Genomic DNA, 27,999 nt, shown 5'->3' with positions numbered 1-27,999 from the left:
TAAATTGAATTGGTAGTTTCGGTTTAAAGCGCGTGTGTACTGGTTGTGTTTGGCTACAGTATTTTTAATAATTACGATATAGCTGATCAAATAAATAAATTATATATAATATTATGTATTTTGATCATACTTTGTGAGTGTATTGTTGTTCCTTATAGTTCAATTGTAAATTTGCTCTTGTGATACGTGGTATTGAAGATTTACGAAAAATATTTTATTATAATTATTTATCACATTTTGGAATCATGACTTTAACTATGACAAGAAAAGTTAGTGAATGCCAGGCAGAAACCGTCCAATTTATGCCAATAGAGAAAGTAAGTTAAATAAATAATATGGAACTGTTACATTTTTATTTATATAAAATCATAAAACCCAAAATAAAAATCAAATACACAATAGTATAATATTATTTTTCCATTTTTTTCTATTTATGCTACCATAAGAATTAAACATTTTTGAAACAATCCTAAATTATTTTAAACTTATGTTATTAAATGTTATAAAACAAATTCTGATTAAGTTAATTATATTTAAGCTAGAAGATGATTGTAAACAAGAAAAGGAATACTGCAAGGGGAACACATTACTTAGGCGTGGTAAAAAATTGGAGGATAACAACAATCTCACTGATGCAGATGTTGAGTATATCAATTACAGAAAATTGCTCAAGTATGAGGAAGCACCTGAATATTTACAACATAACCCGTATATCAAAGATGGCTATAGGAAGCTGCTGCCAACCAGACTGTGCTGGGAAAGGTAATAAATCACAAACAATCACAATTTTTTTAATGGTCTAAAGTCATTAAATCTTTGTACAAATTATACAAGTCAAAGGCAAAAGGTATATCTTGTTTTCATATTTATAAACATTAATTATGTAAATGTAATAAATGTTTTAATAGAAACTTCTTTTAACAGTATATTGTAAACAGATAATAAATGTAGTTAAAATTATAGTTGCTCAGCAATAAAACACTTTCTTTACTTCTAAAGCTCGTTAAATATATAACAATTAAATAATCAATAAGTTCAACTGCATAAAGCACACTGATTTTGTAATTAATTTTTAAATGTAAATATTTTAAAGTTCAAATGTAGAATATGAAGTATTTAATATCTATCATAGAAACAAGGTACACTTTGCACTGGTGCAGTTAACATTGATATGGAATAGGAGTGCAGAATTTTTTTACAAATATATTAAATCAATAAAAAATAACATTACATAAATTTCCATGCATTTGACACACACTAATAAGTATACATATTTATTTTTTTACTAAAAATTTATAGTTTACATACATTAAAAATCAATGGCGCTTTTTTTGACAGTTGGGTTTTTTTTTTATTGTAATAACGACAAGGTATCGTACCCAACAGCTCTCGCCTTTTACACGCGCACGAACCTAGTTATATAATATGTATTTGTTAAATGTAAAGCTACTGCTGTATTCATTCATTGAAATATCATCTTTAGGGCAATGCATTCTATAAGCATTTCAATTCAATTCTTAGCTTTGTGGCAGTAAGTTTTGTCTAAGTCCGACAAACTAAAACTGGTTATTACTAACAAAGTACTAATTTACCCTTAAAACGGATTTGGTGTGATAATTTAATTACAAATTAAATCACATTTGACAGATATACTTAATAATGTAAAAATACAGTTTTATAATTAATGGGATGGTGGGATCGTAATATAAGGGATTTGAAAAACGTCGTCAGAAGTTCGTTTCAGCGGCATCACTTGAAAATCACGTAATTTTCTTGCCAGGCTCAATACAATTACATTAGCAAATATCTTTTTTTTTTTTTAAATCTAAGCATAAAAAAATAGGACACAGATATATTTACTCATTGATATTGATATAACGCGATATGTATACATTCGTTGTACATTTTTTCTACTCAAACACGATATTTTTCGAATCAATCAATTGGATTCGGGCTCCTCGCAGACTTACTCATATTCTAATTATATTACAATATACATAAATCTTTAAGGTACATAAATCTTCTGTACGTTTGTAAGTTACTGAAATCCTAAACGGATGAAAAAAATCTGCGTATTTCTATCGGTCAACATATATTTAATCCGGACGAAGTCGGGAATGCCACCTCGTATAATAATTAATACGTTGTAAATATTAAAATACATTGTTGGAACCTACATAATTGACAATTCACAAAAATATGATTTTATACCGAAATTTAATATGTAAATATATTTATTATATTATATTACATATTAATGTCATGTAAAGCATTTGTCTGACACTTAGTCGTAGATTTTCAATTCTACAGAATTAAACTACATTTACTACCTAATTTATGAATAGCCATGATACTAAAGCCTCCTCAATATTTTGTTGACTATAATCAACAGTGAAGTGTCAATTTCACAATCATGTTACATGTGTGAGTCTATGTATGTAATAAACATACATATGTGTGTCTGAATACTTGTTGTAGTTGTATAAGGTTTAATGAATCTTTGTAATATTGTAACAAGAGTGTGTATGCGTGACTTAATAATGGTGTATTTTCAGCATATTCTGGTGGACAAATGAAACTATGAATATATGGACGCATATATTTGGTTTCTTCTTACTTCTATTCCTCACGATAAACGATCTCGTCATTATAAACATCCACGCCACCATGACCGACAAGACGGTAGCTGCTATTCTTTTCTCTTGCTTTCTTGTAAGTATTATTTTTTTTATTTTATTCATTTCAATTTATTTATGAAGATGGATGTTTCTTATTACAGTATCTTTAAGTTCAATAATCATAAGATGTAAATATTAATCCCAATATAAAATTACGTCAATTCTAACTTTAGTTATAAAAAAAAAAAACAAAATATACGTAAAATATAAAACAATTAAATTTTCTGAAACGCCGCTGTGGTAAGGTTAAGTTTGCCTATTTGTATGCTAATGTGAAAGATATAGATAACCATCAGCTTAGACAAAATTATCTCAACTCGACCACGCAAAGTCAATAAATACTTCCTGGGGCAAGGCAATCGTTTCTATTTTGAGTTCCGCAGATATTTTTAACTTTGCCAATTCATACCTTTAAATCTTTTGTTAAAAAATAAAACATTGTACTTACACTTTTTGAATTTTAGGCAGTATATAATATATAAATGTATTTGAAATTAATTTGTATATTAAGTAACTGAAAAGAGTAGCTACTGAATGTGCCGTTTGAGATTAGCCGATCAGCTTTTCGAAAAGCGTTGCAAATATTTTTATCTTCATTTGACTTTTTGACCTGGACCTAAGTATAAAAATTGTTCTTGTGTAAGGATATCCTAATAATAATTTGTAAATACCCTACATGGATTTTGGTTGGTTCGTACACATAAATTGATGAAAAATAAGTATCGGTCTCTAAATACGTAAAAAATTATATTACGTATTACATTTGGAAGTTTTTCAATTCGAAGTAAACTCAGTCCCTTTCTATTTTAACGGTAGTAGTCGGTGTAGTTGTTTTGATACTTAACGTAAATAATAATATTTTGTCAAGTAATATTGCAACTTGCATTTGCTGCGGCAGCAAAATTATTGGTGTCATTCTCAATTTGACAAACTTCCAACCTCAATTATGGCTGTTGATATTTATCATTCAAATAAGTTCAATCAATTTCATATTAAAATAGGTTAGTATGTCGAGATGTCTTGAGAACTCCGGTGATGCTATACTGTACTCATAAATATATTCGAATACATAATCATTTGAGATTCTGGATTATTTAATTAATTGGCAATACTATATGGTACTAAAAAATCTTAAATGGCTACCTACATTCCAATTTAAGATTTATTCAGGGCCAAATTTGTTTTTACAATATATGTGGGTATATTTATATATTCATATGTTTTTTCCGTCTCCTAATGCGGAGATATTATAATCGATAAAAAGTTAAATAATTATTATCACGGCTACCTTCGTTTAAAATATGTATCGCAAATCTTATCTTGTTTTATAATTTTTATAATGAATCGGTTAATTACTTAATTTGGTGTTTAATAAAACAACATTTTGTTTATATTTTATTAACCGTAAGAAATATTTTAGTCATTGTTAATGCTAGATAATGCCCATTTAAAAGATCATCACGGAATTAATGAATATAGTGACTTTAGTTTGGTCAACATTTAAATGTTATTGACTTATACGTAGTATACTTATACGGCAATGATGAAGATAACGGGTCTATTACATCCAAATACCGTCCGATCTTATCAGTATAGTAAAGACGTTCGTATTATCAAATTACAATTTGAAGATTGACATATACAAATGTGTACTATTCATTCATTTTGATGTACATTAATTATAACCTTCACATCGTGTATAACCTGTTGACGGACGAGTCACGAAATGTATATCCACAGTATAATTAGCACCATCCGTCGACCGACTCGAAAGTGAAGTCCCTTGTCTCGTCCAACTTGCTTTCCCACTTACTTAAGTGAAAGTCGCGTTCAAAAATATGCAAAAAAAGATCTGTCAAATATTAGAAATGTTGGAGTTGTTTTTAGTTTACAAAAAATTGTGTTTTATGGCATCACTATGGTTTTATTTGGTTTAAGATGATTAAATAGTTTCTGTCTTTTATTAAATTGTTATTTTAATGATAAAATTGCGTTTATGATAAATCAGTTTTTTTTATGTGATAGGTGGCAAACGATTATAAATGTGATAATTTAATAGTGTTTGTAAAAATCTCCACCAAAAGCACACCACCTATTAAGTATATGGATATTAAATAAGTAGTTGTTTTTAAAAGGTTAAAACAGTGACTAATTAATAAAGTTTGATTAAAAGTAAAATATATTTATTTGAGATCAATAACTATTAACACTATTTAAGGAACAGTTATAATAACAAATTTTATATTCTATGGATAAGACAGATTGGAAAAAAAATATAAATTGTAGTATAAACATCGGTCTTATAGTCTACATAGAAATATGCCAATTCATATAACTTATCCAATTCATATCATGATATACGTATATCCGCTGATTTATATCAGCGAACCATGTTTTTCAAGCGTAATTAGTAGTTTTTGATATGGTATGTAACGATATTTTTATATAAAAAAGCATCAAAATTTTTTTTTTTTTAAATTTTGTATTATATTCCTGTCAGTACACGTGATTTTATATTAAAAAAATTGTTGAAGGTATTTTCTAATAACTGCATAATGATTGCAAAAAGTATGTATTTGTTTCTTTTTTTTTATTTATTTACGGTAATAGTTAATTTGTGGGTTCATATGCATGTTTAAATACACGCATGAAATCGCCGGTACAAGCTGGTGTTTACATGTAACACTATCGTCTAGAACTAGACCTTATATTCACTACAACAAGGACGATTTAATTATATGGTAGCAATAATATATTTTATAACAATAGATAAAAATTTATTATGAGCATCTAATTGAAGATATTGATTGTTTAAATGTTCTGAAATCTTGCAATTATTTGAATTTCAAATTGACCTTTATTCACGTACGAATGTGACGAAAGAAACAACATAAGATTTAATTGCCTTGTGTTATGTTAACGTATCCGGATTTAAAATATAATTAAAATATTATTAAATAGAAACTTTACGTAATATGTTTTTTTTCAAGGTTTAAATCATAATCGGTCAGATAAAACAAGTACTAACAAATAAAAAATGACTATAAAGAATTATCAGTAAATAAACATATTTAAGAAAAAAAACTATAATAAAATACCGTCATCACCATTTCATGCCAAGGAATTGGGAATTTTTTAAGTTTTTTTATCAACATTTGAATAACAATATTTTTTTATTTATTTATATTTTAACAAAGAAAAATAGTAAATAATATGTAAATACGTACATTTTACGTTTGCTTACAGAAAGATAAATTTTTGTTCATCGGCTAATGTCTATGATAGCGGTAACCGTATAGTGAAGCTAGTACCCACATCCTAAGTTGTATTGCACAAGTAAACGCTAAGCAAATCTTTTTAACAAGCATCGCGTGCCGTCTATAAATTGACATTCGCTTATTGTATGGGAAGAACATTTTTTCTTTCCATACAATAACACCTTTCAAATTATGTTAAAGTTTCATACCCCTTAATAATACATACTAAAATGCATATATGTATACGACCGGCATTTTACTTTTCAAAATATGCTTTATGTTTGTAGCAGTTTAAGCAGTATAACAAGATCGTTAATTACTTAACAATGACTACAATCTTTATTTTCGCTTCTACTTTTTACAACTAGATATATAAAAAATTAATAATATAATATATGAAAATATACTTAATTTTAATCTTACGTAAATTGAAATATGATTTTAGCTGTATTTTAAAAATTGTAAAATGTTCCTAAGAGATGAAGAAAAAGTGAATCTTTTGCATCTGAGTCTCAGACAGCTCAGGGGGCCCTATTGACAGTGAAAGCTACAAGTTATAACGGTCAGTAGAAACCGCTTCAGTCTGAGGAGATGGCATTGTACGAGCTAACGTATCAATGACGTGCGGAATCTGAGAGGAATAGCTGTGTTATTATGGACTTGTCGTACAATCTGTGGTTATTTTATACTACATAAATCTGAATTATTTACACTTTCAAAGTTTATAAAATTATCACATAACTTTTGATTTAGTTTCATTTAGGAGTTAGTGGCGAGGTATATCCGCCTGATTTATAATTTTAAACATGTAACTTTCTTGATGGTAAGGCTTTGTGCAAGACCGTCTGGGTAGGTCCCAGCCACTCATCAGATATTTTACCGCCAAACAATAGTACTCAGTATTGTTGTGTTCCGGTTTGAAAGGTGTGTGAGCCAGTGTAACTACAGGCACAAGGGACATAACATCTTAGTTCCCAAGGTTGGTGGCGCAACGGCAATGTAAGGAATGGTGAATATTTCTAACAGCGCAAATGTTTATGGGCAATGGTGACTATTTAACATCAGGTGGCCTATTTGCTCGTTCGCCTAACATTGCCATAAAAAAAGAATCTATATAAATATATTTTAAAATGCTAATAAATTAGTTTTAAATTTCTATTACACCGAATCTTAAATATACGTTTTGACCTTAGCTACAACATTATGTGATTATGTGATGCTGTTACATAATACATGTCCACATTCCTAAGTGCAAACTTGTACGCACTCATTCACGTTTTGCCCTTTAAGACGTAGTCGCATAACAGGTGTTGAAACAAGACACCGTATATTACGTTATTAAATACATTCAACATGTTTTTTTTTTTCTGAAAACTTTTTTTCTTATTTCTCTGAATAAAATCAGCTATAAAAATACATACTTGTGTAAATCGCACACTTCTCATTTTGTTTTTATATAAATTTCTCGTGTGTTAAGCCGGGGCGGGTCGTTAGTAGATAGATAAATCAGACGAGTTACTAGGACTTGTTATAGATCAAAACTAAATGACACCACTGGCCTTGAAATATGGAAATTTTATTAGAATGATAACATATTTTCGAATCTTTATTTGTAAAAGGAAATGACTGAATATATTTATTAGAAAGAACTATCAGGTCGTTTACGTGGTTACACAAATTATATATTGCAATTTTCTTCGGCTTTGCTCTGTGCAAGCCTGTCTGGACGGTTCCGACCAATAGGCAACTTTGTTGTTCACACAATTGAACAGTAATGGTGTGCATGTATGTGTTACTGCTAGTAGGTGTAGTTTCTAGTGGCTAGCTTTTAAGGTGTCCGGAATTAATTTTTACGTCCTCACTTTTGCACTGACACTAACTCCTGCGCTGTAAACCAGTATTCTATGAGGCCGCGGTGGCCGAATTCGGCATCATTGCCCTTAATTATGAGTCATGGCAGCAACAATTTCGGCGCAATGTTTTAGTAGATGATAAAAAAGTGGATTCAGCGTTCGTTGATCTCCACGCAGGATAAATAAATAATAATTCAATTATATTTAATTACCTATGTAACTTGATTGTTTACGTTTTTGTTGGTTCTTCTCCGTAGAACCTACATTCCGAACCAGTGATATTTTGAAATTTAATCATAAAAATGATGATTCGAGTGCTCACACGATAGGCTTATGTTGCTCACTCTGTGATTAAGTATATTTTGATTTTAATATAAAATGTACGGTTATAATAAATTCATAAATGCTACTGTAACACTCGTACTTACATTTTCCTTAATTGGGATTGGGGTGTATGAACTGATGAAATACTCTTGACATTCGCAGCTCGTTATTGTATCCGTTCCGTTGACCTTTGAATTATGATGGGAAATTAATTATTTCCCACATTACCATATTAAGATTTCCGTTTGACATGTAAAAGAGATGTTTGTTGAATGAATGAGTGATATGCTGAAGCCACGTCGGTAATTTTCTCCTATTTGACAAGCTCTTATTCAACTTTACTCCCGTTACGTGTGGTCAAATCTTGTTGTTAGCTTTTGTTTATTTTTATAGCCATATTATTTTTTTATTTAATTTAGTATAATTAAACTAATGACGAAATAAGTTGAAAAAGATTATTCTCCGCGTTACTCGCTCGGTTTTGTAGGATTCTCTAGGACATAGACATATAGTGATCTGCGTTTGCTAGAATTTTCGCAGCTCAAAATCAAAATATACTTTATTCAAGTAAGCTTTTACAAGCAATTTTAGGCTTAAAGCTACCACCGGTTCGGAATGTAGATTCCACAGAGAAGTTAAGGCAGAAAGGACCATCTTAGAGCACAGCCTCAAGACATCTATGCACAAATCTACTCGACATCAGAGTCGCCGAGGCTATACTCTCCCTGATCGAGCGCGGAGCAGGCTTGTTGGATTGCACTAAAGCTTAAAAAAAAGGATAAAAGAATAGCGTAACAAAGTGTAAAAATTGCGTGTTCAAATTGTGTGAAGCAAAAGCTATATAAGAAAAAATATATACAACATTTATAATAATTTAAAACAATAATATAGGCGTAAGAAACTCTTCTTATGTATTGTAATATTCATACCTGGGCACAGTTAATCCAAAGGTTCACTGCTTTAATCGTTAATTCGTTAAATAAAAAGTTAGCTTCGATATTAGTTAGAGCGTTAAATCTTCGAAAATTTAACGCAAGTTATAGTTAACCGTTAAAAGTTAACCACACATTTATTTATGTCGATAATAAAGTTGGTAGGAATAAGGGTATTATTTATTGTTATTTTGCATTAGGTCATTTAGATGCATGTTACCCTTCATAAAAAAATAGCATATTTAATTTGACATAATTCTACTGCAAGATGAGATAGCAGTAAATATTTTATTAAATATTAATTAACACTGGTTCACCTAAAAAGGCAGCGTCCATAAAATATTCCTTTGACTATGTGTCCAGCCAGGTTCTTATCAAATTCTGCGCTTTGTTTTTCAGAGATTTCTGGCGTCTAGACCTATTTTCTTCAGACTGAGTGACAGTGCTGTAAAAATCATCCCCTTCTTCTTCATTATTACTGCGTCCGTTGTTGCCAACAATAATGTTAATGCCAACATACGAGCGTGGCATGGCGCGTAATTCAAACAAACAAAATAGCGACAGCATGTCAACAAACGACTAATGTAACGGACTAAAGTTAACGGAAGTTCAATTTAACGGAATGTAACAAGAGCGTTAACATTTTTTGAAGTTAACTTAAAAGTTAATCCGTTCAGCAGATTGTTAGCTTCGTTAATTAACGATTAACGGATTAACGAGTTAATGCCCACCTTTGGTAATATTACATACAAGGTATGATAAAAAAGGACATAAAGTCAGTGTGGGCCACGTCTTCCAAGAAGACGAGTAGCTCGAATCCAGCGAAGATCTGCTGATTTATAAAAGGCACAGGCAACTATGAGTCCGTGGATGTTATTAAATTAATAAGAAACATTTAAAATGTTTGTTAAATACAATTATATTATGTAGAATACATTATTTTTATTTAGTTGTATTGTCTGAAAGTCAACAATTATAAGCTCCACGCTTTTTTATCAACTATGTATATTTATAATGTATATTAATGTTTTTTTAAACAATGATTGTATTTATGAAAAGTTGTTTGACTTCATATAAATATATTTTTATATCTTTTTTTATTTCTATTAATGTTGTGTAAACAAATTTCATCAGAATTGAAGGGTATTACATATTTAAGTTATCATTAACTATGATACTGACTCGCATAACCGGTTCACAGCAAATTTACCAGCAATAAAGCAAGGTGAAAAACAAATCGTGACGTCTGACGGCTAAAGTGTTTCATTTCCTTGAAGTTTAATAAAAAGAATACATCTCATATTAATTTGTTTATTATAGTCATATGTTAATAGTATGACGTACTTTTTTTTTAAAAAATAAACGTTATTTATTATAATGCGATAATATTATTAAAAATAACACATTTTAATCTTAACACTTATAGTACTAGAGTCCGCGACCAAAAATTTTGTTTCATAATATTACGACCAAAACTGTGTCCAATTGTTAGATCTTATTATTCTGAATCATCGAAAATATCACCATAAACATTCCGCTTGTAGCCCTGATAAGGACGAATTTTTAAAAATGTCAAAGATTCCACTGAACTGTTTCATAATATTCTGTATGATTTTCGGAATGTTGTTGAAATATAGGTTTGAGATACCAAGAATACGTTCTTCGGGCACCAGAATGTGTCAAAAATAGAAGTAAAAGTAAAACATCAAAAAAACAAAATTGAACTCAGTATATATTGAAACCAGTATGAATGTACTGAATAATGTTAGAATTGAAGTGAATTTTAGAAACAATACATAAACTGGAACCCTGAAAATCAGTTAAAGAAGAAACATTGTTTATTGAAAGGGACAAAATGTGAAAATTATTAATCAGTTCCGGCATCATCATTATCAGCATCATCGTCGCTCTCGATGTCTTCAACCAAGATCTTCAAGTCTTCGATAACATTTTGTACCACCAAACGATATTACGTCAATATCAATATACATTTATTTATAATATCATCAAACTAGGCTATTCATTCTAGACTTGATCACCTTATTATTTAGATACTAAGTATTCGTATTAAATATGAATTACATATTTTGTCTTGTATATGTATTATTATAATACCTTTTTATTCCAGATATGCATGGCGCTTTCAGCGCTATACCACACATTCTCCTGTCGATCCGAACAAGATTACAACACATTCCTCATGTACGATCTCTTTGGTATAGCGCTCTCCTTGCTGGCGATTTATACGTCGGGCGTGTACTATGCGTTTTGGTGTCATCATGTGAGTATTTATTTTATTCCAATCGCCACTATTGCTTATGGTAGAGCTGAAAACGGTCTAGTCCGACTAGGTAGATAGGATAGTATTGATCATTATTTAACTGCAAAAAAGCAATGTTTATATCGATGGTTTTAAGAGTGGGTTATTGTATTTATAAGCATAAGAAACATAAGGACTGAAATCTAATTATTTGTCAGAACATTGGCAATGTAACGATAAAGTATCCAATGTCATTTATGTTTTTTTAATTCCTCCAATTAATATTTAAACCTAGAATTAATACAATAAAATAACCGATTACATTCAGGTTAATATTAAATTAAATAAATTACAACGCATCATTAAATTACAAATGAAGATTTAAATGAACTCACTACCAGTGTTGATGATAGTTAATGTGTTTATAATTGTATCCTATAGAATACTGAATTTTACACACATACACACGTGACACACATATTAACGCAAGCATATTAAGTGTCTTATTGTTAAGTACTTTTGTATACGTTAATATAATTAAGAAGCGCATTATATTTAATTTTAACATTTTTCTTGCGGTTTCTTATCAGTTGAATCTACTCGAAGAACTGCTGTAATTTCATTTTAAAATAACAGGTTCCTAAAATGAGAATAGAATTGTTTCTTGGTCTTAATTATATCACAATATATTATGAGTATTTCCGCCGCGTCTGTGCGTGATAACTCAAAAACGATCGAACGGATTTTTAAACGGTTTTCAGTAACGGAGTGATTCATGAGGAAGGTTTTTTATAAATTTTCTGAGCCTGGCTAGTATCTTTATATATAAAAAAGAATTTTTGTGTGTATGATTTTGTACATTTTTCATGGTTTTTTTTTATTATATCCACTTATATGACTCGCTGGCTAAACGGCCCTGCATCACAATTTCAATGTCGTTTAAACGATCGCCTTGACAGTCGGTATAGGGCATATACAAACAGGGCGACGTCTGCCTCGTTTCGCTGGTAATATAAAAATGAATGATTCTTTGTTTGTATAATATTTGTTCGTGTATCATTCACCAGATTGTATTAAAACTTTTGTGCAAATGTCAGTGACGTGGCGCGTCTGACGTAGGACCGCGAGCGACAATAATTGCATATAAAAATTCTGCATGACCGACACTTTTTATAATAATACTGCAATAGTTAATACTAGTGAATGTGAAATAATATATTTTCCATTCTTATCGAATTTGGTCTGACCACACTAACAACTTTCGATTTGACGCCATTAGATGCAAATGTAATCTCCGTCTTTTTTATTTTAAACTTTCTAGTCTAATATAAAGAAAATACAAAAAATCGGTAACGTTCTTTCATACCTGCATACATATCTATAATATACATTTTTTTTTTTAAATAATCTAACTTACTTCATGTTGGGGCGGTAGGCAAAGAAAACTACAACACTGTTCTGAGATTATAAGTTTCGATTTTATTATCTATTTTTAATCTAAGTCAACAATATTCATCAGTTTATTAAAGTTTAAGTTCTATTATATACTTACAAGTGTTATCTCAGCTTAATATATGCATATAGTGCTTATTTAAACATTTCACCTGCACTGTCCTGCCGGCACAACAAACTTCATCTTTATAAACACTGAGTTTGTACAATTTTCATCAAACATGGCAAACTATTATACTGTAATGGAAACACAAAAGGCACTAGAAGCTTCCTTGCTGGAGAAGATGTCGGAATTTGAGAAGCAGCTCAAGGCAAGTACCCCAGGGAGTAACATCAATCTCGCTGCTCTGGCTGATGAATTTAATTGCTTTAAAGATCATGTCTGGTCAATTCTAAGCCTTCTCAGACAGCAGATAATGGAAATCAGCCGAGTTGTTGATAATGTGGAGATGAGACATCGCAGGAAGTATTTGCTTTTTAATGGTGTGCCTGAAGAAGCGAATGAGGATCTCACAAACACTATTTCTGGGATCTGTACAAACAAGCTTGGTGTTCCTGTTGCAACTAAGGATAAAATTATTGCCTGTCATCGCCTCGGCAAACACTCTGAGGGTAAGCATCGTCCCGTGCTTGTAAGGTTTGTTGACCTCAACTTAAAAAGTGCCATCTGGAAGAAAAAGGCAAGTCTTAAGGGCTCCTCTTTTGTGCTATCAGAGTTCTTAACGCACCAACGCCAATCTCTATTTCTACTTGCTCGTACTAAACTGGGTATGAGGAATTGCTGGAGTTTAGATGGCAATATATTTGTCAAGATGCCTGATGGTTCCAGACATCGTATTGACTCAAAAGAAAGTCTTTCTGAACTGACTGGAAAAATCGATGTTGCTGGTGAGGGATCTTCATCAGGTACCCAGGATAAATCATCAACCGGTCTCAGTTCCAAGCTCAAACGTGCAGTGAGAGCTAAGAAATAGTGTTTATTATTTTATTTTTATTTATTTTTTTTATAATTGTTAACTTCAATCTTATTGCCTTCTTATTCTTATAGTATCATATTTTTGTCTTCTTGTTATAACATTCTCGAGCCATTGCATATCTTATAAATAAGGGTATTCTTTTGTCATTTTTGAGCGTATCACGTTATTTATTTGTACTTTTGTTGCTTTCCGTGATAATATGTTGTAATTTAATTCAATTCAATTATTATTTGGTGACAAATTTTCAATTTGTAGTTTACAAATAAGAACTCCGGTATTTCAATAATTGAGTTGACGTTGACATTTGACACAACAACTTGTTGACTTTGGTCATGTCGGAAAGCAAAGGTATTATACCGTACAGCCTAACAGCATAAACATTAAATATTTTTGCTTTTTTCACACGATGTTTTTGATAACAAAATAAGAATACCCTTGTACTTGTTGTTATTAATTAATGTTACTATGTCTTTGTTCCTATTGCCTTGGCCTTTTAAATTTTTCTAAATTTTTGTATTTTCTTATCCACATTGCTTGTTTTTTTTTTTTTTTTTTTTCCTGTTTTTATTTAGTGTTTATTATTTTGTTATTGTGTTAATGTAACCGTCAACCGGCGGGACGTGCAGAAATTATGATTAATAGATATAGTATTAATATTTATTGAAAGAGTATATACATATTTATCTTATTTTTATTAAATCATTCAGATTATTTTATTCATAATATAAATATATATTTTATATATTGCATTCAATTTATCGAACCGTACAATTAAAATTGTAAAATTATGTCCACTACAGATGATATATTTTTATCAGCATGTAGTAGTAGTTGTTCCTCTGACGTAGACGATGATTCTTTCCATGTTCCTGAAACGCTTGGGTCCTTGCTTAGTAGTTCTTTTCTCAATTCTCCTCACTTTTTTAATGTATGTCATATTAACGCTCAAAGCTTACCTTCTCATTTTCCTGATTTTCTTGAAGCCTTTTCCAATGCCCCTGCAGACGCCATTTTAATATCCGAAAGTTGGTTAAAACCTTCTCTTAGTTCTTGCTTATACAGTCTTCCTGGTTTTGTGCTAATTCGGAACGACCGTATAGGCAAAGGTGGCGGAGGTGTGGCTATTTACCTACGCTCTGAGATTCCCTATAATATTATTTTTTCATCTCCTTCTTCATTCTCGTTCTCTGCTGAATTTTTATTCATTGAAATCCGTCTCAGGGGTGTGAAAGTGGTCCTTGGAGTTATTTACTGCCCTCCTGCTGTTGACTATTTCTCTTCACTTGAACCTGTCCTTGAGTCCCTTTCATCGGATTACACACATCATGTAATCATGGGCGATCTGAATACAGATATGTTAAAAATGACTCCACGTTCTTTAAAACTTTCTAGCCTCTTAAATTCTATTAATTTCAACATTCTCCCTTCTGGAGCTACACATCATAACTTTGACTCGCCTGATACTTGGTTGGATGTTATTATTGTCTCCTCAACAAATAATGTCATTAAATATGGTCAATTATCAGCTCCCGGATTCTCTCGTCACGATCTTTTATATGTGTCCTACAAGCTTAAGCCTCCTAAAATTAAACCTCCTACAGTGTGGATGCGCAATCTTGCTAAAATTAACTTAGAAAACTTAAAAAATGATGCAGAATCGCTTGACATGTCTTTAGTGTATAATTCATCAACAATTAATGATAAAGTTTCTCACTTCAATACATCCATTTCATCACTTTTTGATAAACATGCACCAATGTGTCCTGTCAAGATAAGAAGACCGCCCGCTCCTTGGATTACTAAAGGGGTGCGTATGGCTATGTCTCGTCGTGATCGTGCTTTTCGCAAATATAAACATGACAGGTGCAAAGAAAATTGGGAATTATATAAGGCTGCTCGCAACCGGTGTAACTTGATGGTAAGAACAGCCAAACGCCACTATTGTCATATTAACGTAAGTAACTCGTCTGTGGCCTCAATATGGAAGTTTCTACAAACATTAGGCATAAATAAGCGTAACAATAAATTTTCTGTGCCTTCATTGTCTCCTGATAGTTTAAACTCACATTTTTCTTCTTCTACTCTATTATGTCCTAATATTAAATTACGTACTATTTCAGAAATTGAATCCATGGCCTCTCCTTCTTTTAACGACTTCGTTCTTTCTCCAGTGTCTGATGAAGAAATTCGTAAAATTATACTGTCAATCACATCGAATGCTACTGGTGTTGATGGCATTAATCGATATATGATAACATCTATTCTAGACTATTTACTGCCAGCTATAACTCACATTGTAAATTTTTCTATTTCATCAGGAGAGTTCCCTGTACTATGGCGTAGAGCTTATGTTATTCCTCTTCCTAAAGTTTCCAACCCCTCCCAGTTAAATCACTACAGACCCATTTCCATTCTTCCTTTCTTGTCAAAAGTCTTAGAATTAAGTATTTACCAACAAGTCTCTTCCTTTGTTTATAACAATAATATTCTCAGCTCATATCAGTCAGGTTTCCGACCAGGCCATAGTACAGCTACTGCTCTTCTCAAAGTAACTGAGGATATTCGGATTGGTATGGAGAATAGATTGATCACCATACTGGTCCTTATTGATTTTTCCAACGCGTTTAACTTAGTAGATCATGATATTGTTCTTGCCATTTTTAAGCATTTAAACTTTTCTTCATCAGCTCTGGAGTGGTTCTCCTCATATCTTCGCGGCCGCCAGCAAGCGGTCAGGCTGGATCAATGTCTTTCCGGGTGGCTTGACCTATCTGCTGGCGTGCCGCAGGGTGGCATCCTTTCTCCTATTATTTTTTCTATTTTTATAAATTTTCTTACTTATAACATCGACTGTTCTTACCATTTCTACGCCGATGATCTGCAACTCTATATTCATACTAAGTTGGAGGATATCGATTCAGCTGTAAATAAAATTAATCAAAACCTTACTTACATATATAACTGGTCTAATAAATATGGTATCATGGTAAATCCAGCTAAGTGTCAGGCGATCATTGTTGGTAGTTCGCGTATCATTTCCAAGTGCGATATTTCTTCTTTGCCAAATATCGTGTTTAATAACAATATCATACCTTACTCTCAAAATGTTAAAGATCTCGGACTGCACATTGATTCAACTTTGAGCTGGAAGGTGCATATTAATGAAGTTAGTCGCTCGGTTACCGCCACCTTAAGGTGTCTCAATAGATTAAGAAATTTTCTCCCTATTAAAACCAAAGTTTTGCTAGTGCAAGCCCTTATATATCCGATCATCGATTACGCTGATGTGTGTTATGTCGATCTCAATGAATTTTTTTTAAACAAACTCGATCGCCTCATAAATAATTCCCTGCGTTTCATCTTCTGCCTTCGAAAATTCGACCACATTTCCCACTGTCGAGCCGAACTCAAATGGCTCCCTATCCGCCAACGCAGAGATTTACGGCTACTGTGTTCTCTTTTTTCTATTCTTTTTGACCCGCTTTCCCCTGATTACTTAAAGGATAAATTCAAATTTCTTTCTGACAATCACGATCGACAGCTACGCTCTATTGATTCTCTCCTTCTCTCTTTTCCCAGTCACTTCTCTGGTTTCCTAACTAACGCTTTCTCCGTCCAAGCTGTCAGATTATGGAATAAACTTCCGGTAGAAATTAGAAAGGCTTCCACTAAGGCATTGTTCAAGCGTCGTTTACAGGATCATCTTATTAAAAACCTCTCTTAAGTTTCTCCTTCTTTCTCTCACTACGCTCTGTTTTTAAAATTTCTATTATGTCTCTGTTAATTATAAATGTGTATTCTCATGCATATATATAATATTTTATCTATGTTTCTGTTTCATTATTATTATTATTATTATAGTATTTATTGTAAAATTTATTGTTACCGCCTTCATGACTTTCTGTTTGGCCTAAAGGTTGACTGGTAGAGAATGCCTTCAGGCATTAAGTCCGCCTTTTGTTCCAACTTTTGTTGTTGGTCAATAAAGTTTTTAAATAAATAAATAAATAAATAAATAACTTGCTCCATGAAAAAATCTAATTATATTTATAATAATTTGTTTAAATACAGTCAACTGCGTATAATTCATGATTTATTACATTTCGTATTTTAAAAATTAGGTACCAGTCAAAATATAGCGATCTGTTACTGGCAACATCAGCCGGCCGTAGACATTTAACATCACATTATAATGTTTAGTCTATATCTAAAAAGATATTGCTGTTTTTTTTTTCAAAATCTCTGTATATTTTAGTTTTAGAAATTTGCGCGTATATTCAGCGTGTTGCAGAGGTTTTTGACTAAACATTATGATATATGTAGTGTTATTAAAACTAGCCACAGGTACCCGTGTTTTCCTATATAAATATGTTGATATATTCATTGTACATCATAGAAAATTTATTTAAATTTGTCATGTTATGCGAATCGAAGTTGCACGTAAGCGGAGCGTAGCCGACTTCTCTGATATGGTGCAATTATGTAGTTTCTACGTACATATATTGGATCAAACTTGATAATTTTTCTATCTCTTTTTAATTAAATATAAGAGAGCAAGATGCACGTTACTTGCGCCAATGATGGTACAAAACCGTATGGTATAGTATTACGAAAAACATTCGTATTTCATGTTATATAAAAGATACATTATACTGCCTAATGTAATTAGTAAGTTTCTCGTGTCTTAGTTATTTGTAATTAACAAAGTTATTACGCATAACATTTACACACAAATTATTCTTACATGAATACGTGAATAGTAGGTAAATAATGATATGTATTTATAAACGCCTATGTGTAGATTACACATTGTATGATTATAATAATTTGATACTGAAATATTTTATATTGCAACCCCATTTGATTCTATGTTCTAACCGACCATAATACGTCCTGTTCATAAATTTTGAATATAGAATAGTTTTATTTCGATACTAACGACGAAACGAAGTTGGCGAGATTTATATTGCTAGGCATTATCTAACCTAAATTTTCGGCTTAATATTCGGGTGCCATTGCTATAAAATAAAAAATAAAAAAATATTTGAGAATTCGGATGCTGACATTTCTGCAATTCTAATGTCTGTGGCTAGTAGTTCCCATTTGATGGCATAATTGTTCGGTTGCCCTTTATCTTTTAAAAAGTATTCGAATTTTAAATTACCTTAGCGTAATACTTAATATTATATATCATTGGTGTCACCAGTTACACGCAGTTTGCACGCAAGTAAAAGTTATGGTTGCGAGTGAAAGGCAAATCTCTCCTATAATTTCGTCTCAGCTTTATTTTTGTCTTATCTGTGCATAGAGGAACTTCGGTAGTAATTTACCGTTATTCCAAAATTCCAACAATAGCTTGACCTTAAACTAGTTTAAACGAGTCATTCTCGGTTAAATAATTATATATAATTATTTATTTTTAATATTTATCAACAAATAATTTAGAGACTGATAAATAAATTAAGCTTAAAGGTACTTAGCCCAGCAGTCGGAAATTTACAGGCTGTTAATGTTATGACGTAGAGTAGGAGGTAAACAATTCTAACAGCTCTGTAAGTTCCTGCCGTTATTTACCGGACTGACTGAATATATTTTTAAGTCATCTGTTTTTTTCGATGAAACTTATAGTTGATATAATATGGTATTATATATGTTGGGACATATTGTTGAGATATTTTTCAAATTAGTTCAAATTTAAAACAAACAAACCATGACAACTAATTTAGATTATACAAACGGCGTTAAATTTACTCCTTTAAGAACTACAAAAATATATTAACAAACACTAGTACTGACTTATTCGCTAAAGTAACTGACATTTTATTAAAAGTTTAAAAGAGTTTCCCTATAGAGAAAAATGCCGATACTTTGCAAGAGACGGCTAAATATAATTAAAACTTAGATTTATGTGATCCACGCGGTTTTCTAATACTTCTGTTGTGTTGTGCACTACTGTTCATGATTAATATATCTTTTTTTTTATAATACAACACTATTTCACTTAACTATTTATATTCACTTCAATTTTATTAGCAAAGATACCAAAACGGTATTTTTCCATAATGTACCATTCAAGATCTCGACTAATATCGCTTCGATTCGATGTCAATTCGATGTCTCTTGTTGGAATTGACTATCTATCTTCCACGTTAAACTTAACATAATATATATATGTAAATATAAAACTTAATATAATTTGAATTTTATTGCCGTAAAGTAAAAACTCTTAAGTCTAACTAAAATTATATTGTGTTTAATTACTTGAAATTATAAAAGTGTACTGGACACGAAGTACATAGTTTTTCATGCATTTTTGTAATACACAATATAGTGATTGGAATTGTAATAACGTATTGGTAAACTATCGCTCCCATTTAACATTCCAACTGACCGATTGTTTAGCAACGTACTTACTCGTATCTACGTTGCGTTACTACAACGTCATTGACCTTCGTGATGTCTTAACACTTGTTTTTTTTTTATGGATGAGAATTCGCATACAATGGATTTATTAAAATATTCCACGCATTTAAACGAGTTTCTATTCGATAATTCGAATATATAATTTAATTTTAGTTTTCAAGCTGATTTTATTGTTATATTTATATAATATATTTTATATACTATATACAAGGACACATATTCTTGAAACACGAATATTTCCGTGTATGAATGTCTGTGCGTGTAGTGTGTGCTTTGTTTAATTTTGATTAATGTATTTTTAAAAAACCCAGCATAATGTTAAGATGGAATACTTAAACTTGCACTTTCAAATCCGGTTAAGCACCTCTCGGAAGAAATAATATCTATATAATACAAGAACAGGAAATTCACGTGTCGTGTCAATTGCTTAAATTAAAGCAAGTAATACAAAGCGCCACACGTTACGTTTGTTGCTGGTCCTGACTTCGTTCGGCTATATTACTGATTCTGACATGCATGATTATATTCCTAGCGTGATGATATATAGGCTCCCTCGATAAATGGGCTATTGCTATTTAACACTGAAAGATTTTTTTTCAAAACAGTTCCTGAGATTACCGCGTTCAAACAAACAAACTTCAGTTTTATAATATTAGTAAAGATTATACAATAAATCCTTTTCCGAAACGCGTTGCATCTTTTGGTATAGGTTTCATTTATAATTGTTAAGAATTGTTTAAATCGTATCCTCAATTATTCGTATAGATGTGATCCATCGGTGTAACGACAGTACTTTATTCTATTAAATTACTTCCTTTATAAAATATATATTCATTATACATATGTACGTACTTATATATTATTATAATAATATTTAATTTTGTAGTGTATAGTATAAAGAGCTTAAGTGATTAGCGAAACACATGCATTGTAACTATTTTGTAAATAATATAAAAATGTTTTTCAAAGGAATAACTTCAATGCGTTCTCGTTTCAGTGTAATTCAAATTACCTAACGGTTGTTGGTCGTGTCGTCGTATGGGCTATTGTAGTCTTCTTTGAATTGGTCACTTGAATCGAGTCAATCTTCACATCCTTATAAATATAGATTGCAATCATTTTATTTAAAACGTTCATATTTTTTTATTTGCAAATTATCTTGTTATGTTGCTTATTAGTGCTTAAAGGTCGTAAGTAAATATTGTGTATTTAAAAGGCGGATTTAAAACGAAACTTAAAAAGAATTTCTTAATAGTATTTAATTTGTCTTTATGGGAACTAATGTATGAATTTTTCTCGGTGCAAGCCCGTCTTAGTACTCATCGGATATTCTACCGCCAAACAGTTATTATTATTATGTTCCGATTTCAAGGGTTAGTGAGTGTTACTGCAGGTACAACGGACATAAAATCTTAGCTCCCAAGGTTGGTGGCGCATTGGTGTTGTAAGGAATGGTTAATATTTCTTACGCGCCAAACTTATGGACGCTAGTTGCCAATTACTATGATGTAACTCATTAGCCTTACCGCCTACTCTTTTCATAAAAAAAGTATATAAAAATGCAACTTTTAAATATAAAATATCTTATGAGTAAACGCTGCTTAACCTTAAGCTTCTCTGTTAAACAACCGATCTGATCGATCTCTTTCTGACACACTGTGACATTAGAAAGAAAAACGACTTACAGATATAATTGTTTTATTAATCGCCACCTAGGCGATATTTATAAGTAAATTCGTTATTATGAAAAGTTAAATTATGAATATATAGTTTGTCATCGGTCCTCGTTTTAACATACGACATTTTGCACTTAGAGCTATGTATTTTAGTGAAATTTATTTATTATAAAAAAAAAAACGTATTATTTAAGACATCCGTTTTCCGTTTCATATTCAGTTGGTATGTCACTACAATTTTTTCTCATTAATAAAGAAGTACATTTTTCTACATGAAAAGTGACCTAGTTAAACTTTTTATCATCTCTTATTATTTCGATATCATCGATGATAATTAATTATGTCGAAAATCGATGTTAGACCATGAACATTGACGTAGTACTCGGCATCCTTATCGATTTCCAGTACAGGTCAACATAAACGGAAATTACATTCAAGGTGATCTAATAATTAATTATTATTGAATAACTTTAGTTACCATATCTATTATTTATAGTAATACTTTAAATAAAAAATCATTATTGGAGTACAACTTATGAATTTTAAATTTCGAACACTTCAACTCTTGTTTCCAGTTTGTTCCTGTAGTCCTTTCTGGAACATTCTTAATTTTCCAATTAAGTGTACCTACATCTCGTACTAGTAATGTCCTGGCTGTCCGCTACCGCTTAGCCATTAAAACTACAGTTATGTGCATAATAATTAATCAATTACCTATCTAACAAAAAAGTATTATTACTATCACATCAGTCTTGACTTAAGTTATTTTACGACAGATGCTTAACGTGTCCGTAGTTTGGTATTTTACATTTACTATTATCGTGGAGTGAACAATTCCGTGATCATTCCTCGATAAATAATCGATGCCGTTAGTGAGTCTGGAATCGTCTATAATCATAGTTACTACCCTTTACTATGAATTCCTATTCATGTGTCTTTTAGATTTTAAACGACCGCAACTATTTAATTTAGTTATGTTTACATTACGTAATTAAAACAGTAAAAACTTATTTCATGGCAAACAACTCAATTAAACAGCCAAAGCATTTATTTTATTTGGAATGCTTTAAGACTATAATAATAAAAGTATAAATTTAACTTTTATTTTATTGTTTTTAAACATGTTTACTTGTATGAAATACGACACGGGTGTCTCTTCCAATATATACATTCCTTATGTTTTACATTTCCAGGAGCTGAAAACTTTCTACATGCTATCAGTGACGCTGATATTCGTTGTAGCAATGGTGCTTCAGACGCCGAGGTTGCAGGTTCCATACATGGTGAAGATGTGTGTCTTCATAGGTTGGGCGGCGTACGGTGTGCTGCCAACGTTACACTGGACCTATGTCATGGGAGGTTTCGATAACCCAATGGTGCAGGTAAGCCAGCCTTCCTAATACATACAGCCATAGAAACACATTTGTTTATGTGATTATTTATTTATTAAATTGATATTTACAGGATAATCCGAATTCCATAGTTTAGTTCCCAATAAATTAATTTACTTATACAAATATAGAACACAAAGACGCGTAGGGTCCGAAACATGCCATTTTGTTGAGCAAGTTTAACCTCGTTATCACGAATAAAGTTGCTGGCACCCTAGTAGGTTTGTGTGTCAAATATTGCAACTGAATTTGATATCACTCATTGATATGTAATTTTACAGACACTGCAACGCCAGTGATACAATGTTGTTCATTAAAATATAATGTCATTTGTTCAAAATGGCCGCTTAGAAAAATAGATAATTTAAAATGTTATAACTTCAACGTATAAATGTTGAAGTTATTCATCTTATCGTTTGTTTTTGTCAAATTTTATTATCTTCAAATATGCAAACAAAATGGTCTTAATCTTTTTTTAATATTTAAACAAGTATATATGGTATCGACAAATTATTAGTTATTTACTTTAACTTGGTTGGTGACACGAGGGTCGACTCATTCATATCGAATTGAGATCAAAACTTCTATTAAAACCCGTAAATGGTTCTAGTATTTTCCGATTTCACTATTTTGCATAGTAATTATATGACTGCCTCGTTGGTGTAGTGGCTAGAACCCAAGGTCCCGGATAAAAACCCCAGGTCGGGCCGATAAAAAGTTACTGGCAAAAAAATTCAGCTAACGATCCGGAGTCAGGACGTTCGTTTGAAATTTCTGAAGTATTCCAAATTGGAAATTTTCAATTGAAATCCATAGATAATAATTGTTCTTATTACTCAACTCTAAAATTATTTAAATTATGACAAGTAATACAACTACGCAGATTTTTACAACATTGTATTACCAAGATGTCCTTCTACGTTTACAAGGAAGCCGTTTCGCTGTACAATTACGGAATAATTGTACGATAATTTTAATTACGTTAATTATTATATCGTTTTTTTTCTTATTATTTTTTAATCATAATCTTTAATATATTCGATAGCTCGTCTGAAATAACGTGGAACATGTGTTCTTACACTTTACCAACTAAACATCACCCATATGTAGGTACATATACTGTTTTTTTTAGGGTTCCGTACCCAAAGGGTAGAACGTGACCCTATTGCTAAGAATCCGTTGTCCGCCCGTCTGTTACTTCTGCTGTACCCCATGAACCGTGATAGGTAGATAGTTGAAATTATCACACATGATGTGTTTCTGTTGCCTCTATAACAACAAATATAAATAAAAGGAACAAAATAAATATTTAAGGGGATTTCCATAAAACAGACATATTCTTTTTGTCGTTTTTAAATATAATGTACGGAACCCTTCGTGCGCACTTTCGACTCGCACTTTGCCGGTATTCTTATGTTATTGCTTAATTATTTATATAAATCCCTAATTATATAAAATAAACCTTGAAAACTGTGAAAATAGAACGTGACTACTGACGTGAATTTATATTTGGTGTTACTTTTATTTAAAGAATATTTTTAGTCATCGCTGACTGACATAGAAATAAATCATTATATCAAAAATAAATAATATTAAATAAAAAAAAAATCCATACAAACTTTGGTACCTCAATCAATATACTTAGGACATGGACTTTGTAATATTTGAAGTGCTAACCTAACCTAACCTAAGCTCTAAGAAAAAGGATATTTCGTTCTATAAGGGAATTCCTGTGTCTATAATTTCGTCCCGTTAGACCCACTGGTGTACGCAATGTGTCGGAATTGCCATTTTAAAAGAAGAAATAGAAGATTCGTATTTCGTATTCTTTCATCAGTTTTATTATAAGAAAACTAATCTTACTCTTTTTATAATAATCATAAATAAGAAGATGTTTTTTTCAAGTAGGATTTAATTATTATTATTATTCAGATCTTCTTTCCAAGGGTGATCGGGATGTACGTGATTAGCGGTACAGCGTTCGCTATATACGCCTTCAAGGTAATTACAAACAACCTTTATTGTTTATTTGAAAAATCTCAGGTCAACAACATCATAAAACAAAGTCGCCTAGCGCTGTCTGTCCGTATGTATGCTTAGATCTTTAAAAATTACACAACGGATTTTGATGTTGTTTTTTTTAATAGGTAGGATGATTCAAGATTATGGTTTACATGTATAATACATGCACAATATAGTAGAGAAACACTGATAACTTTAGAGGTTTCTAAAGTGATGTCGTAAACAAACACATTATTTGCACTTACATTGCGAACGCTGGCTGAACTCTACGAGATATATCAAAATAATGTAGTACAGTATAGTACACCTTACAGCATGTAATTTAAATGAATATTTTCGAAGATATTACAGATTTAAAACGCAGGGACATAGCGGTTTGTATTGTCTAATGACTGAAAAACTGTAAACGTTGTTAGACATTCTGTAGTATATTTAATGGCAGCATTGCACCCGTGCGAAGCCAAGGCGGGTCGCTAGTTACGGAAAAGAGAAGATTTTATCTATGCTTAACCGAACGAACCGATTAATAGATATTTTTTTTCTATTCTATTCAGAACGAGTTGATACGTTCTAAATTTGGTTGCACGCACTTCGATATCTTGGCTGCACTATTTGAAAATCCCCTGTATTAGCGTGACATTAATATTACTTTGACAATTGAGATGTTATTGAATTGTGTAATATTTTTATTTGTTAAATAAGGTTTACCAAGTGGAGTACATACAGAAACTTTATTAATAAAATAACATTTAACTATTTCTTTTTTTTTGTATTTTACTCTAACTTAAAGGCAAGCATAAAATTTTAATTTGTGTATTTTCTGAAGGTTATTTTGTAGACGATGAGAAAAAAAATGTTTATTGTTAATCCAAGAAAACCAGATTGCAAGAAAGCTTTTATTAATATTATCCAATCTAAAAGTCTTTGTCTGAAGTCTTTACATACAGCGAAATAATGAACTCAAGTGTACTACAGATTAGGTGTCACCTCGGATCAGTCCCAGAACACCAATACTAAACTATATTTAAAAATGCTACAGTGATTTTGTTTGTTGCGTTTTAACGTCTTAACTACTTAACCGATTTGAATGAAATTTTGCATTGCTAACTGTACTGCAAAGTTGCATTGCGCTGTTAACGGTCCTGCAAAGGACAAAGAGTACGTAACACGCTTAGCCGCGTGACGAAAACATATTTCAACATCTAAACTAACCCATTAATAAATGTATTTTAATAAAAACTTAATGGAATTCTTATATTTTCAGATTCCAGAACGTTGGTTTCCGGGTAAGGTTGACTACATAGGTCACTCCCATCAGTGGTGGCACGTTTTAGTTCTAGGAGCTCTGTACTACTGGCATAACTCTGCTATGATATATGTCCAGTATAGAATGAACCACGGCTGTGCGAACACAATGAGAATATTCTAGAAGAGCTTTAAATATAAATTCAGGGTAATTATTATAAAATAGTGTTAGATGTTTGAATGGCCTTATGAGTCTGAGTCTGCCACTAGCATTATATTTGTGATCAAATGTCAATTCAGAAAAATACCGCGTGCAAATGTTATAGATAAAATTCTTGCTTAATGGTGCTGATTTTGGTGTACGAAATCTTGAAATAATTAGACAGAATTATCTCTTAAATTTGGAGATAGCGTCTTGTCAAATTAATTTATTTCGTGTACAAAAAATTTACCAATATTTGTTATAAGTAGAATCGCATGTGTTCGAAATTTGTCCAATCTTGTTATTTAAACTTTTGACTAAATTCAAACAAACGGCAAATAATCATTTGACTTGCTCTTTGATTATAAATTAATTTTTAATTGAGGATATTAGGATTTTAATTGGTAGCGGTGAGAAATATTGGCAATTAAACTCGATCAGTAAGTAATACGGCAAATTACTGTATATTTATGTCATTATAACTTTGCACTAAATCTATATTTTTTTTGTGATTCTGATGTTTAACTTTAGTGAAATACATTAATACAATATTGAATTTCATATATTACGAAAATAATCTAAAACATTCCTTTTGAATAAATACAAAAATATATTCTAAGGCTATACATACTTTTTTTATCGCAAATCTCATTTCAAATAATCTACGTTAAGTTAAGTTAATGAAATTTATTGGAGTGTAAATCGTAACTGTTAATTTATTTGTCTTTTAGAAAGTCTTTTATTTCGCCTTTCATAAGATCTTAAGGACAGGATTCCAGTTTATGTTTGCATATAGAAAGATGAGACCCCATGCCCTGTATTCTTTTTTCATCTTTTCATACTTGGTAGTTTCAAGAAATGGGGGGCTTAGTTTTTTCCGTTAAACTTTAATATCTCAAAAAATATACATTCCGTGTTTTCCACGAATGTAAAGTTGCCGTATTTTCAAATGACACGAAACGTAAATAATAGCAGTGTTGACACATTCTATAGTCTTAAACTAGCTTACAGGTCTATAAAATATTTTTTAAAAACGAATATACGGGTCATTAATTTTTTTTTGAATTACATTACAAAAAAAGAAAATTTTGAATGTTCATTGAACATAATCTTAAGCTATAGTGTGTAATTGTAAATTTCACTGAAAATGTATGGGATGACAGTTCACTATAAAAGATTTTCTGTTTTGTTTATACGTCGTGTCATTTGAAAGCGATTATGGGACCTTTAAAACACTTTGAAACATAACCGTTCATTGTTAAAATAATTGTTGTTGAAATAAAACTAGTTTTTAACGGATTTAATCG

General features: G+C 31.2%; 1 protein-coding gene across 1 annotated transcript; it reads left to right on the top strand.

The window, feature by feature from the left end:
* Nucleotides 1-8: 8 nt before the first annotated feature.
* Nucleotides 9-27,999, top strand: LOC125066385 (progestin and adipoQ receptor family member 3). The gene is made up of 7 exons (XM_047674447.1): nt 9-317; nt 539-762; nt 2,556-2,712; nt 11,173-11,325; nt 23,026-23,214; nt 25,156-25,224; nt 26,510-27,999. Exons 1-7 carry the CDS (start codon nt 246-248, stop codon nt 26,672-26,674), a joined length of 1,029 nt encoding a protein of 342 aa, XP_047530403.1. The 5' UTR covers nt 9-245; the 3' UTR covers nt 26,675-27,999.

This window comes from Vanessa atalanta, chromosome 9, assembly GCF_905147765.1.
Source record: "Vanessa atalanta chromosome 9, ilVanAtal1.2, whole genome shotgun sequence".
Taxonomy (NCBI): domain Eukaryota; kingdom Metazoa; phylum Arthropoda; class Insecta; order Lepidoptera; family Nymphalidae; genus Vanessa; species Vanessa atalanta.
The sequence above is the reverse complement of the archived record's forward strand: the minus strand, read 5'-3'. Positions and strand labels throughout refer to the sequence as shown.